We start from the raw sequence: 15,386 nt of genomic DNA on the forward strand, positions 1-15,386 counted from the left end.
AAGCGAACCATTCTGCGCTGTGTTCTAATCAGTGTGGAAAATAAATTAAATTTTCTTTCCACCGCTTTCCACGAGGTGGCGGCGCAGATTGATGGTTCCAATGATTGGCCGCGGGAACGTGCAAGCGCGAGGTGGTCGTGTGTCGAACACGGACACGGCCGCAATGCTTGCGCAGTCGAAAAGGCAGAGCTTTGCAGAGAAACGTGATAAAATGGTCGTGGGGAAGTGTTGCTCTTCTTCTCGCCTGTGGTACAAAATTGTTGTCACACTTCCATGCTTCAGGTAGGTGTGAAGTAATGGACGTGAGACTCGCTGCACCCGTGTCGTGTTGTTCGAGAACGTGCCAATCTGGCGGGATTCCCGTGCCGTAAGGGTCGGATCGCTTTTACGGATTGGGATGGAAACTAAATATGGCAAGATGGCAGAGGTTTGCTTTAATTATTTTCATGATTTTGTTATTTCATGTACCGCGTGTACGGTTACCGCCGAGAACCGGGGCAACCAGTTGGAAGGGTTTGTAAGGTGAAGCTTTCCTAGCGCAATTATTCCGTGGAACAATTTTGAGCCAGAACATAATTAAATAGGATATGTTCTTTCTCGCACTTTAGGATATGAGTACAATGTCGTATGTTTTGTCTTATAGCATGAGAAGATACAATAAAACAACAAGGAGAGAATCACATGCCTGTGCAAAGATAAAAAAGATTGCCTGCTGAATTAAATGAGTAACACACTAACAGAATAATTATGGTGAAACTGTATGACAAAGTGTTTTGCAAAATTCTGAACAATCATGGTATATTACCACCTGTTCTAACCAACCATTTCATGCATTAATTTATGAATTAATTAATGAGATATGTCTGATTGTAATAACCAACGACAAGAAGGTTTAAAAGCCCACAGGGCTACTACTATCATTAAGTATCTGTGCAAATGAGATGAGTCTCGTATCATACTGAGGATCTCATGTACCATATGCGTACTCCATCATTGCATGATACAGACATGAGTGGATATCAAATTTTGTTGTCTACTTGTACAATCACACTATTAGCTGTTTTAAACCTTACGTTGGATCAGCCTCCAATTAATGAGACCAGACGGCATCTGTTGGGTCTACTGGATGTCGTCAGCAAAGCGTAGCGTAAGAAATTGATGTAGCCAAGCTTTTATTCAATATTATGTCGCATGCTCCAGGCTATGCACAAAGTCCACGTAACTACAATTCTGTCAAAGTAATCAGTATCGTGCGGCTACGTACTTCACTTGAGCAAACAAACCGAAACTGTATGTACGGTAGAACAATTTTCCATAAAGTAGTATCACTGATGGCGGTAATAAATTATACTCCAAAATACTATTCAAATAAAATTACTCATATAGACTGAGCCCCGAATACGTAGGTCATGCAACGTATCCTGCTTTGGGTAAATCAATAAGCCGCTGATAGCAAGTGCTGGTCTAGTTTTATACCGTTGCAACCTACACGCATAACCCTTGTCCATTCTGGTGCCCAGTTCAATTGGCCGTTTCTTTTAATCACTCTACCGTCAATATTTCTTAATTGGATCTAATCAAATGTTAGGCTGCACGTGTCCGTTAAAAAAACGTTCGAAAAAAAAAAAAAATAATACACAACAGCCAGCTGGGCAATCAACCGACGCACGAAAAATAAACTCGGATCAATCTGAACAAACAGTGTCGAAATGTTTCTTACGTTTTGAACACGCAAATGGCTTACCAAAATAAGATAGCAGTAGCAGTATAATCTTTCGCAGGTCCCTTCACATTAGCTCCAGTTCGACAATGCGAACCACAATATTGTTCTCCGTGCTTTTGGTCATGGTTATGGTCGGATTTATTGACGCCCAAGCGAGAATTCCTGTCGTTGTAAGTATGGATGCTGTCATGCGTTGTGCATCAGTGAATATTAATTCACCTTCCACGTAATATTATTTCCTAAACAGACCATTTTCTGTAAAAACTGTTTGCACCAAAAATGTCGCTCATTCGCCCAATATTACTTCCAGTGTAGTGACGAGGTAAGTTGAAGTACACGATTAACATTTCTCGCATAAATGCATGTACGTATGACTTTCTTTGCAGGTCATTGTGAACGGTAACGCCTGTAGACAGCGTGGCGGTTTCTATATACTAGGAAATCCGGGACTGTGCGTTGTTACTAATAAACCATAGTTTTCATTCTGATTCAGAATATGTTTGATAATATTATAAGTTGGTAAGGATTTTTGTCTACGTTCTTCTTCGGCATAACAACCTCTTGGCGGTCTTCAGGGTCAACCATTAGTGTCGGTCTTCGTATGACTTTACCACTAATGAGCTTGACAATCAGCTACTGATGGGTTATCCATAGCAGGATAGTTTGTCCTACGTATTTGGGACACGGTCTTTATGAGGCTTTAATCCGTCACGGACATGTTGTTAAATGCTTTAAGTGCGAGTTGAAGACTGTAATAGTGTTGGGTAAAGTTCATATCGGCAAATATCGGAGCCGACTCCGGAAGGTCCCAGCATTATCTGGATTCCGAATCGTCTGGAGTCGTTCGGAGTCGCCTGGAGTTGGCCAGAATCGTTCGGAGTCATCCGAAGTGGTCTGAAGTCGTTCGGAGTCGTCCAGAGGTGGCCGGAGTCGTTGGGAGGCGGAGTCATCCGGATCCATTCGGAGTCGTTTGGAGTCGTCCAGAGTCGTTCGAAGTCAGAGTCGTCCGGAATCGTCAGGAGGCGTCTGCAGTCGTTTGCAGTCGTTCAGAGTCGTCCGGTATCGATTGGTTGCAAACAAATGCCTGTATACGAAGTGCTTGTGCAAAGTGAAAGAGAAAAAACACAACGAAATAAAATGCCTTGCACATTGCATCGGATGGCTCCTGTTGACTTCGACCGACTCCGATTCCGGTCGACGCCGATCGACTGTGGACGACTCCGAATGACTCCAACGCCGGTCGACACCGGGCGACTGCGGATGACTTCAAAAAACTCCAGACGATTTGGTTTGGCAGATTTGGTTCGGCGAAGATTACTTCGTGTGTACTGACGAGGTAAGTTGTTGGACAATGCGATAAAGATCGTAATGAAATCTAATCAAGTATGTATGTCATGCTTTGTAAACGGTACCGGCTGTAAAGAGCGTGGTGGTTTCCATATGCTAGGAAATCCGGGAATGTGCATTGTTATTAACCATCCGTCTTTATACGAAAATAAGTGATAATTAACTGGTATTGTATTATCTGCCTTCCTCTCGTGACGAATGAAGCAAAAGGGAGAACAAACCCACTACACGAGCCTAGCTCGGGTAAACCACTGGATTAATAAACCTATGTTTTTATTGTGATTCAGAATATGATCGCAAAATTTGCAAACTAAGGCAAACGTATTAGCTTGAGCCGGTATGATCATTGCAATAGAAATTTAAATCAATCGCACACAAAGTGGCCAATTCAAACAACTTGCGCTAATCAATGTAACCCAAATGAGAGCTTTAAGATAAACATTACCAATAAAACGCTTGTTCGCGGAAGTTATTACGCAGAAAAATGGGGTTCACTTCGGCTCACGAATCGTTTCTTTCTGTCTTTCTTTGGATATATTAATTGCATCCCCTCAGTAAACCACCCGATGGCGATAAAGCATTACACCGTGACGGGTGCTGCTATCTATCCACCCTCGAAGCACACACACACACAATCCGTCAAGAGGTCAACAAAGTGGAGGCAAAAGGGAAAACACTTTTCTCCAACGGCCATCGATAGCGTGACGGGCGCACGCGAGAGTTCCAAGAAGGAAATTTATAGCCATATTCATTCGCTCCCTCCCAACCTCTCTCTCTGACTCTCTTTCTTTCCCTCTCCCTCTCTAGCATGTCAGCTGACCGTTTGACACAAGATCCTGCGCCAATGGATAATGGTGTTCTGTGTGGCGTGTGGGGCCATAGAACCACTGCTGTAGCCTCTCTCTCTCTTAGGTCGCTTAATGTCAGTTTATTTATCGTTCCCGAACCATTCGTCTCGGACGGCAGCCAAAGACCGTCTTGAATGGTACGGCGAAAGGATGGTTTGTGCAAATGGATGGCCCCCGGGAGATCTCGGTTGCGTGCCACGGAACGGTTGTATAACGGCCCCGTAACTGATGATGGGGGTGCCCCACGGTCGGACGGAGCTGTCCACGTGCCCGTCGTCACTCATCCGGCTCAGCCTGCCTGCGGGACTCTGTCTGTGGTGGAAACGAAACGTTGACACAATGCGCATTGATGATGTTCGTTGATGGATACGGGGTGAGCTTTGGGTTTGGGCGCACACCGAATGGCAAGATGGCGGATAGTAAATTGGGAAGCTGTAGCCGTTTGGTGAGCGTTGATATGAAAATAATTGTTTGCCACCAGACATCGTACGAGTGGGGCCCTAGGGGGTTGGGAAAAAAGGGGAAAAGGAATTGCTGACAAAGGCATCTTTTGTGGTCGGCGAACGTAAACCGAAGTGCCTTTACTTAATCATGCAAATTGGAAGCACCAGTCACAAGCAGAGACTGTTAGGGATGCTTTAAAAAGCAGCATCAAATGCTTACCCTCTTATAGAACTCGTGGGAATTATGTGTTTCAAAACCCTGTTAAATGTGCCTGAGACGCAATAAATTAACCACAGAGGTCATACGGTTCGTGAAACGTGAAGCCAAACCATGGCGATCGGCAATGGCAACGGATGGCATACGTTGCGCAGCAGCACCTGCAGCGTAGAGAAATTAATATCACCGTGTTGGGGAAAACACTCACACCGGTACGATTCTCGTTCGAATCAGTGCCATTCTTACGTGACGACGAAAGATGATGATATTGGAATCGAATTGATTGGATCATATCTGCGCACGTGTACGGTTTGTGATGAGCACGTAATCGTTGCTAGTTTGCTTTGGTAACGCGACAGGTGTCGAGTGTACAAAGCATTCTGCTTTGTTCGAGAAATGAAACATTTAGAAGGAATTTGGCACCACAAGTGATGTGTTTGAAACGTAATACATGATAGAACGGTAAGCATGACTGTCCTGAACGATAAAAAAAGCATTGTACTGTCACGAATAATACAATAACAAAAGAACAAGTTTGAAATGATATTGATTAACGTTAAATTCATCAGAATTTTTAACGGAAAAGTTAGCTCAACCTGGCTATAACAAAGTAGCTTCGACGTGACCGTGCAAGTTGGAGCTTATACAAAGCATTTCCTTCCAGAATTTAGCAATCATTGAAACTCTAAATCAGGAATCAGAGTTCTGGGAATTGTTGAGGTCATCTGAAAATGTTGTTTATTTTCTTCGTATCCACTCACGCCTCATTTAGAACGTTAAAATATGTTCATGAACTAGCCGTAGAACAGGAGACACATATTTGTAAAGGAATGCAAACAAATTATCCGGTGAAATTAAGTGGAATTGGTATTTATTTATTTATTTAGGAGACCGAGAATAAAACTTTAACCATAGCGAAGGAATGTCAGAAATTGGATTATCGACGTACTGCTGAAAAGCTCTGAAGGTATTGCATTATTAAAATTGAAAGCTCGGTTGCTTATCTCGCTCTAAAGTTTAGTCAAACTATGCTAAACTAAGCACTCAGAATTGTATTATGCGTACGGTGAATTGATTTAACTACTGAGAAACGTATCCATGGACATCGTTTCACGTTAATAGAAGGGGAAAAGTTGAAATAAGAGAGAAATAAAGGGATGGCTAGAAATAGGGTATAGGGAAATAGGAGTTTTAATCTTCTTCTTACCTTGCACAACAACCGTAAGCCTACCTAAGCCTAAGCCACTGATAACCTTTGCAATTGGTCTAATGGGACTAATTGGGTACACTCATAATAAAATAAAGTAGTGTATGGCAGCTATGTCAAGGGACTAACTCGTACGAGTTTTCATAATTGGAAGAAACTCTTGAAGAGTTTGTGAGCTGCATTTTTTAAAGACATTTTTGTGAATAATGAAGTTGTGCAAAGTTTATTTATGAATAATCCCTAGGTGATCTGCATCAATGGGATCAAGATTTAAAGCATATGGGGCACATATTTTATTTCTTTTATGATCAACCATGTATTCAATTAGTTTAATTTATTGAATATATCATTTAATCGTATTCGTGGAGATAAGATAGTTTCTCCGCGATTTCACACTTTTATAAGTTGTTATTGAATCATTTCTCGTGCTCATGTTAATAGTACTTTAATTATCATTTTCCTAAACTGATGCCCGTGCTTAAAAGATAGAATTGCTAATACTGCATTACGAAAGAGCAGTAAGATAGATTGACACCTTCTATCTCACTTTAAAACTTATTTGATGAAACTTTTACGATTTTTAGCTATCACTGCGATACACATTGGATCAACATGCACGATTCACGATGTTAAGTTTCAAGCTTACATACTGAGTAATGAACAAAAACACACATTTTATCAATGTTTTTGAGATAGAATATAGACATATAGCGATACATTGAACATAAAAGTATATCCTACTTTATCTCCCTGCTCGTTATCAACGGCGATTGGTCAAACAGCAATCTTTAGCGTGTAGAAGTAGGTTCCCTTAGACATTTTGGCTCTTTGAGAATGAATCAGCCAACTTATCATTGAACTTAATCTAATCTTTGGACTCGGTAGTCAACAATACAGGAGGATTGCTAATCAATTGTTGCAAAATGACTCAAGGTTTAATGAAAAGATTTGTGGACATGTATATCCGGTAGAAGTAACTACACTGTGAGAACCCGGATCTGATTCCAGACTGTAAGATGAAGGTCATTGATTATTGTTTAAACATTATCAAACCTCATACTGATAAACCTTTCTTCTTGAACAGTATAGCTGTGATTGAAGCTTTAAAACCGTTAAGATGAAAATATTTTTAATAAAATATCATTCGAGTTTTAACTTTAAAAATGGATTTAAATGTTGTGCTTCAGCATGATTATTCGCAATCGAAACATAATCATAAAACATATGGAACAAAGCATGCAATTCCATAAAGAAAACAAAAACCTACACCTCTATTGCCGTCTTCTTCAGACCCATTTCAAGGCTCACATACGCGTGCAACACTTTCTTTTCTTCTCGAATTGCGCATAAAAATCCCCGTTAGGGTACCGTCAATAACCACCGGCCAACGCAAGATAAAACTTCCCATCTCGGTGTGAATCCCCTCGGCTCGCTGGAGAATGGCAAGGTGCGCGGTGAGATAAATGCGGAGTATAAAAAGTCTCGCGACCGGTTCGGATGCTCGTCAGTGGGCTGCCGGGGTTGATTCGATCCAGTGCGATCCAGAGCTGAACGCCGTCACAAGTGCCTAAAGTGTAGCAAACATGAAGCAGGTGTGCATTCTTCTGGCAGTGCTGCTGTGCACGGCAGCCGTTGCGGATGCAATGGTGTTTGCTTACGTGAGTATTGCAGCAGAACATGCAACCCCCACCCACGGTTCCCCCCCCCACCCGCCTACATTCTCTAACGCACACATTGCAATCATACTTCCGTTTGTATAATTCCTCTTTTCTAAATAGGCGCCGACTTGCGCGAGATGTAAAAGCATCGGGGCACGCTACTGTGGCTACGGCTATCTCAACCGGAAGGGCGTTTCGTGCGACGGACAGGTGAGCTTTTTTTCTCTTCTTTCATTTGCTGCTCGGTTGAGTGCTTTTGCAAAGGAACGCAACGGGAAGTAAACATGGCTGGGCGTTCATCTTTTGCAGACGACCATCAATAGCTGTGAGGACTGCAAGCGAAAGTTTGGCCGCTGTTCAGACGGCTTTATTACAGAATGTTTCTTGTGAGTGGAGCTCTGCTGGAACCATCATCGGCAGGACCGTCGGTGCGTCTTGTGCAGGGTGTTGTGCGAGCGCGGATGCATTTGAAATGATGGTCAGGATTTGTCTTGTCTAATTAATGCAGTACGGTGCAGTTTACGAGAAAAGCGGTTGCATTATTCTAGCGGTTTAATCAGTGCCAGGCGTTTGTTCAAATGAAACTTGCAGATGAAATGACTCAAACATTTAAGCGAACTTTTATAGTAAAATAAACGGAAGGAAAATTTACAACAGAAATCAATGCTTATTTTATTCGTAAATAAAATAAATCCTTTTCAATATTTTCCATACTAATTTCGTTGCTTATGTTGATTAGTCCTTAATGGAAGTGAATTCCCAGAGCCACTCTCATGTCTTTCTCCTGCTGTGTATGGCTGCTGAAATATTAATGAAGGTTTATGCGAAGGAGATTGCTGCTCATCAACCTTCGCTTCTGGTAAAGGTAATCTATCAATGATTGACCTTTACCGCAAGTTTCAATCATCAAAGGGTCGAATTGTTGCATTCATGGAAGTAATTTACCAACTCCCAGCTTGTGACATAACTCACTGCAAATGTCAAAAAGCGAACGAGTTGGCAGCAATAGCAACAGTAGGAGGAATGAGAGAAATAATGAGAAATAGAGACAGAAAGAAAGGAAGCGAAAGAGAGAGAGAGAGAGAGAGAGAGAGAGAGAGAGAGAGAGAGAGAAGGAGAGAGTGAGAGAGAGAGAGTGAGAGAGAGAAAGAGAGAACATTGCAAAACGTTACGAGCAAAGTTTTATTCTCCATCAAGATTATATACTTCGGCGACTGGTTTTTCCCATCGGAGCAACTGTGATTTCTTTAAATGTCAGAATTATGAAGGATACATAACCATTGACAATACTTTTGTGATGATGAATTGCAAAACATATCTTTCTAGTTTTTGATTTACGGCACATCAGACTGTCTTGTGATGTTACTTCATGATAAACATTTTTTAAATAAAAAAAACGACTACAATTTCGTTTATAATGCATGGGTTTTCCATCTCATTTTTAATGCTACAAATGATGTAAAAACATAATCTACATATTGAGCAAAATTGCCGGTCTCATGGTACAGTCGTCAACTCGTACGACTTAACAACATGCCCTTCATGGATTCAAGCCCCAAATAGACCGTGCCGCCATACGTAGGACTGACTATCCTGTTATGGTAACAATAAGTCACTGAAAGCCAAGCTCACTTCACTGGTGGGTACAGGCAGGCCTTAAGCCTTGTTGCTAGCCTTGTTGAGCCAAAAAGAAGAAGATTAAGCAAAATTATGCTTTCTTATTCTCGGAAATATTGGTTTTGTTTGAAAACGTCCTGGTTAATTTCAGAACACAGATATCTTAACGAGTCTTTGAAAGTTCTGAATAATGGATCTTTACAAACAAATCGGGAACTAAAGATCCATAAATCACATGTTTTATTAATCAATTTCTACAGAACTTATCCATTTCCAATAACTTTTTGGTATCCAAACAGTAAACCTGTACCCGTATGAACTTTATTTTAACAGTAACCTTGTTTTATAAATTTTTATACAGAACTTGAGCAAATTAACCTATTAAAACATTATCAAACGATTTTAATTGGTTTAATTAGTCAAATTTGATTAACTTAGTAAAATGTTTGATTTGCAGTCAGTCACAATTCATAAATAAATGCAACACAGTTAGAACTATTTTAAAACAAAAGACATAAAAAGTAAACTTGGCTAGTGCTTTTTACGTTTAACGCGGGTTTTAAGATGTTAATTTCTATGGGTACAGTTTAGCGGTGTGTTGTCATTAACGCTTCAGTTTAAATCTTCCAACCTTGTGTCTGAAAGCCTATTGCTTTATGTACATAAAGAGTTCACAAATTTAATTACCCGCTTGTACGTCATTCAAACTTTTTACTATTTGACATAAAATACGGTGTACACCCTGTTAAATGAATGTCACACCAAACCGGCTTAAGCGCTCGCTGTAGCACACACAGTCAAAAAAAAAACATCCTCTTTCCCCTTACCAAAAATAAAAAAAAGAACGAGAGAGAGAGAGAGAGAGAGATATTAGAAGGTTGTGCCTTCGCAGCGCAGCACCGCCACCGCTCCCCCGTATCCACCGGTATATCTTGTGAAGCGCAAACTTTTCATTTACCCAGCCCAGCGCCAAAATTCGTCCTCTCGAGCCGATCGAGGCTGATTCACTTAATCTTCTCGCTTTAAAGCTAATTGAGGGCTAATCGCTCTTGAAAGTAGGGAAATCTTTCGGCAGACGCACGACAGCGACGAGCGAGTTGCGGAAAAGTGGGAGTTGAATAGGAAGAAGAAGAAGAAGAAGAAAAACGAAGAAGAAGAAAAACGAAGAAGAAGAAAAACGAAGAAGAAGAAAAACGAAGAAGAAAATCAGACAAGCGAAACGGATTTCAGCAATGTACAGCTTGTTAGGCGACACCGAACGAGCAACATTGCAAACATAAATTGCGCTTGAGAAGGGACACGCGGCGCGCGTAGACGAAAAAACGCGAGCGCTAGCACTTGAAAGGTCATTTATGAACATGCTCCTCATCATGCTCATCATCATCATCGCCCCATCATCACCGCCATTCGTCCTATTTTGCGGAATGAAAAGTTCATTAACGCGGAAAATCTATTCCCCCCAGATGATGGTGCTTCAGTGGATGGGATCTGGAGGGGACTCTTTTTTGCCTTTTTTTGCTTCTTCGTCCCCCCACTTTGTCTGTCCTTGGTGTCGGTGAGCTGAGGATTAGAGATTTCACCCAACCCCTTTGTTTTCCTCGTGCCCCAAACAGAAGTGGTAGCGAATCTGGTGGTCTGCTGGCGGTGCTACATTGTATAGAGCCGTTTGGTGTGCCACTGCGAAGCTTTGGAAAGGTGGGTGGATGCGCCAAAAGTGTTTCCCCGCCGTGAAAGAACCGACAGACGGACTCTTGGCCTGAGCTGAGAGGCCTTTCCTTGCAGTTGAACAAGTTGTGTGCACCTTCAAATGTGCTGCCGAAGCACCGCAGAGGACAGGATGATGGTGAGAGCGGACCATGGTGGTGGACAAAAGAACGAGTGAGCGAACGAACGATTGCATAATTGCCACTTCGGGATGGGAATGTTTTGTCATTGAGCCATTGAGCTACTGGCGAGGGGAAGGCAGCATCTTATGGATCGCACCAAAAAAAAAAAGCTCTGCAAAAGCAATATTGCACAACTCCCCTTTCTCGTACAAACGGTCAAGAGTCGTCACTTTTCCGCACGATGGGATGTATGTGAGAGCAACACAAACAGTTTCGCCCTTGTAAGCCACGCGAGTAAAGGATGAGCCTGAGTGTGGCATTATTGGAAAAAGGAAACTTTTCCTCCCTTCTTTCCGGCACCCCTCCCCCCGGCAAGACGTAGCGAAAAAGAGCAACCAACCCGTAGTATCACAATAATACTTGAAATGGTAAAACGTCCCTTCCCAGAAAAGGAAAAGCAAGAATATAGCATATGGGCTATGCTATCAGAGCGCTATTCACTTGGGGGAGGTCGTTTTGCAGATCGTCTGGTTCGCTATCATCAATCGAAGTCTCGACTGTGCAAAGATGCGAGTGTGTTGCCAAATCGCTCTCGTCTAGTTTGCTTTTATCGACTATCGCTCTGTTTGCTGTTGGGCGTTGGGAACCTTTCGCATACCCGACGGATCACTGACCATCCGTAAAAGTCGGACAGCAAGAAGCGCCCGAAACGAACGAAAGGAACGCGTGACGCGTCAGCAATAATCGAGAAACATCGAGCCACTTGGGAAGAGAGAGAGCGAGGGAGGATGAAAAACTTCCCTCTTCTGGTAGCAACAAAACAATACGGCGAAGGAAGGATGGAATCGGATGCAAACACAATCGCTGTAGAGAACGGATAGAAGAAATGCTTTTTTTTGTCCGTTCCGTCTGCGCTGGAACTCGGGGACATTTCCGGTCAGTTGTTTGCGAGACCTTGGATATTAATGCAGCATCGCTTGGAGACAGATCTCATCCTTGAATCGCATTCGGTAGCGATCGTAATAATTTGCCAGGAATCGGTTTTCTGAAGTGGATGGAAGAGGGACAGGTTTTCTGGGTGGTTTGACTTACTTTGGATTATGGGGGGAAAAATCTTCTTAAGCGAAGTAATTGCTTCCAGGAGAAAGGAACTTTACTTGTTCAAATAGCTAGCAAGAATAAAGATAGTATTAGAATTAGAGGAATATCTTTGTGACAGCTCAATGGATTATTTCATGAAATTCTTAAAATTGAATCAAAACATCTCATGCAGGCATGAGAATTTCTAGTATCGATTGATTTATACACACTAAGATATGAAACACTTTTGAAGCTCCTTACCAAAGCAAAACAAAACAAACAAACAAACTGTAAAATCCGGCAAATTTGACCTCTGACATGACTATAGTGTCAAATTATTCGAACGGATTATGACCATAATAATGTCAACTGTGCGATCGCATGAAGTGTCACAATAAAGAACCATTCTGCTTTGGATCGTTGCTTAGGCAACATCTTCAACGTTTCACCTTAAGTCTTCAGCCGTCAATTCTTCCGTCTTCAGTTCTTTCGTCTTCAGTTTTTCCGTCTACAGTTCTTCAGTCTTCTGCCTATTAATTGTTGTAAAATCAGTGGTCATTACAAAACTATTGACAAAAGATTAAATAATTTAAACTCTATCAACTTCACAAAGTTCCTCTTGGTTCCATTTGCTAGAGCAACGGTGATCCTTTTTGAGTCAACATTAGTCTACTTCGTGGCGTTACAGGGTTTACCAAGTCACTTTGCGATGTGAGCTGCACAATTCATCTCACTTGATACGTATTTCTATTCTGACGTGCTACTTCATTTGGCCCGAAATAATTTTCTATTCCGCCGCATTCATTTTCATCCATTATATGAAGTCTTTTCACAGGGGATGTTAGCTGGAGCCGTCCGCGATGTTTACATTTTTTTCAAAAATAAATTTTTGGGCTTTTAGTGCTGATTTGTGATACAACTATGTTGTTTAACAAAGAATAGAAGTTTATCTTTGCTCCGCTGTAGCATTCTAGCCGAAAAATAGATTATTCTTTGAGATATTAGCATTTGAACCTGCTCAGTCAAATCTGCTTATAACTCAATGAATAACCCATGTTTCGGCTAGAATGCTACAGCGGAGCAAAGATAAACTTCTATTCTTTGTTAAACAACATAGTTGTATCACAAATGAGCACTAAAAGCCCAAAAATCTATTTTTGAAAAAAATGTAAACATTGCGGACGGCTCCAGCTAACATCCCCTGTGAAAAGACTTCATATAATGGATGAAAATGAATGCGGCGGAATAGAAAATTATTTCGGTCCAAATGAAGTAGCACGTCAGAATAGAAATACGTATCAAGTGAGATGAATTGTGCAGCTCACATCGCAAAGTGACTTGGTAAACCCTGTAATACTTTCGTTTGATAATTTTACTACGAGGCCCGTGGAGGTAAACCTCAAATTGATATCGCAAATCTGCTCATCCCCGATTTCAAGTGTCACATCCTGATAGACCTGTGACTAAGGTAGATTGTAGACTGTTAAAGTGTGCATTGGTGAGGCATTTATGTCTTGTTGAAGAATACAAAGAGATCAGATACATTTAGAATAAGAAAAAAGGGAGCAGCAGGACGCACAATATTAAGCTGCACGAACAGAAGCAGTGATCCAGTCCACCACATATACTTTAATCTGCAACTTGGACCATGTTCACAACTAAACTCAAATTTCGGCATTCAAAATTTTCGATCATTTTCTGCATTCAATCTCTTTATGTTGACTACAGCTTTTGTTCTGTAAAGAGAAGAGATCCAGTGGATCTTGTGCTAGGTAGACTAGACTTGCACAAGAACAACGTCTTACTCCAAAGCCACAACAAGAACCATGATCATAACGATGAGAAACACTGGGACAGAACATGAACAAAGATTAAGAGGTAGATAGACTACATATAGTAATTCAGTCTAGAAACAGAGATAAGGACATAGCTTACAATGTTATTGGAACCAGCCCAAGCAGCCAGCAAAAAAGGGAGGTGTTGGTAGGATGCATGAGCCTTCGAAGCAAAACTACAATCATATCGTTCCAAGCATCGTTATCACCAGCTTGTTATCTTATACGCTTCGTTAGCAAATATAACAAAATCCAACCTTCAAAATTCTCCAGGGATTTACCGGAAAAAGCCACTATCGACCAACATATACCTTGACCACTGGTAATACCTCTCTACACCCGCTACAAACCACGTAATCCTCTCACGACCTCATCTCCCATCCAGAGTGTGCAAAGCGAGCAGCATGGAGCACGAGCTAATTTTGAAGCAAATTGAGAGCCACGCACCAATGCGCGCTGTTAAACTTTAACGACCTCTTGACGCTTAAGCCCGGTGGACGGTGGAAGTGGTTTTGGGCCCTAAAGGTGTGCACCATTGCCAGCGGTTCGTTTCCGTGCCTGATGGAAACGAATTTTAACGACGGGGATTGTACAATTGGCAGCGTTTCGGATTGCCAGATTGAATATTGTGCGAGCGCTGTCGCTGGGATGCTGGTTCACAATGTTTGCCCTACCACACACACTCGAATTGATCCAACCGGGCCAATGCTCTCCAGCGTTGCCAAGGTGGCGCGCGTCCCATCGTATCGAAAATGTGGCCCTCGGTGTGTGAAAAGCATAAATCTTTTTATTCAATTTCGCTCCAGTATATCCCAAAGCTCCACACACACACACACACACCCTAGGAGGTGAAAAGGAAAAGCCAAAGCTTACCCCCGCCGCGAGCAGCCGGGCCGCAGGGACGACCCAACAACTTTTGCGTTTGCGGCGTTGCGGAAAATCGACAAACCAAAACGAGTGAGGGAAGACATAAGAAGAAAACTGAAAAGAACAGAAACGTTCAATATATTCATGCGACGTGTAATATTCAATGTGTGTCTGTGTGTGTGTATGTGTGATTCCGGTGCTGCCAAAAAACCGTGCAATTTTTATTGCGAAGCGCTTTCCGGTGAAGGTGCGCATGCTGAGCTTTTATTTTTTGTTGTTGTTGTTGGTTGCTTCCGTTGCTTTCTATATGACAAAAAGCTGGCCGACCATGGAATAGTACTGTGATGCAAATGATCTGGGTTCGTGCTGGGTGCGCACCCATTGTGCAGGTGAAATAGTCAAAATGGAGCCCTGGTGGTGAGGAAAAAAATCATTTTTCTCTTCTGCTTATCTAAATTTCGTCTCTTCCGCATGAACAGACTCTTTATTATGCATTATTTTTTTTTCTCTGCTTGTCCTTCACCATTTCTCCTTCTCTTGCTAATACAACGTACGTGCAACCTAACACCGGTTGCTTGATTTATGCTCGAAAGGCTTCCCATGGAAAACTACCGACAGCTTTCACTTTGGACAGCATCCCGCCTCCTTCCCAGTATGGGACTCGCGTGGAAAAGCTGGGATTATTGTTAACCTGGTAACCGGCTCGTCGCCCTTCCAA

General features: G+C 42.0%; 2 protein-coding genes across 21 annotated transcripts in view; one reads left to right on the forward strand and one right to left on the reverse strand.

Annotated features, from left to right (window-relative positions):
- The window catches only part of LOC1275493 (probable G-protein coupled receptor CG31760), a 75,531-nt gene that overhangs the window by 38,052 nt on the left and 22,093 nt on the right, over window positions 1-15,386 (reverse strand). The window lies entirely within an intron of this gene.
- On the forward strand, window positions 7,261-8,103 carry LOC1275494 (uncharacterized). Its single transcript, XM_314742.4, has 3 exons — window positions 7,261-7,443; window positions 7,564-7,653; window positions 7,753-8,103. The coding sequence occupies exons 1-3, from the start codon at window positions 7,369-7,371 to the stop codon at window positions 7,831-7,833; spliced, it is 246 nt and encodes an 81-aa protein (XP_314742.3). The 5' UTR covers window positions 7,261-7,368; the 3' UTR covers window positions 7,834-8,103.

This window comes from Anopheles gambiae, chromosome 3 (genome assembly GCF_943734735.2).
Source record: "Anopheles gambiae chromosome 3, idAnoGambNW_F1_1, whole genome shotgun sequence".
Taxonomy (NCBI): Eukaryota; Metazoa; Arthropoda; class Insecta; order Diptera; family Culicidae; genus Anopheles; species Anopheles gambiae.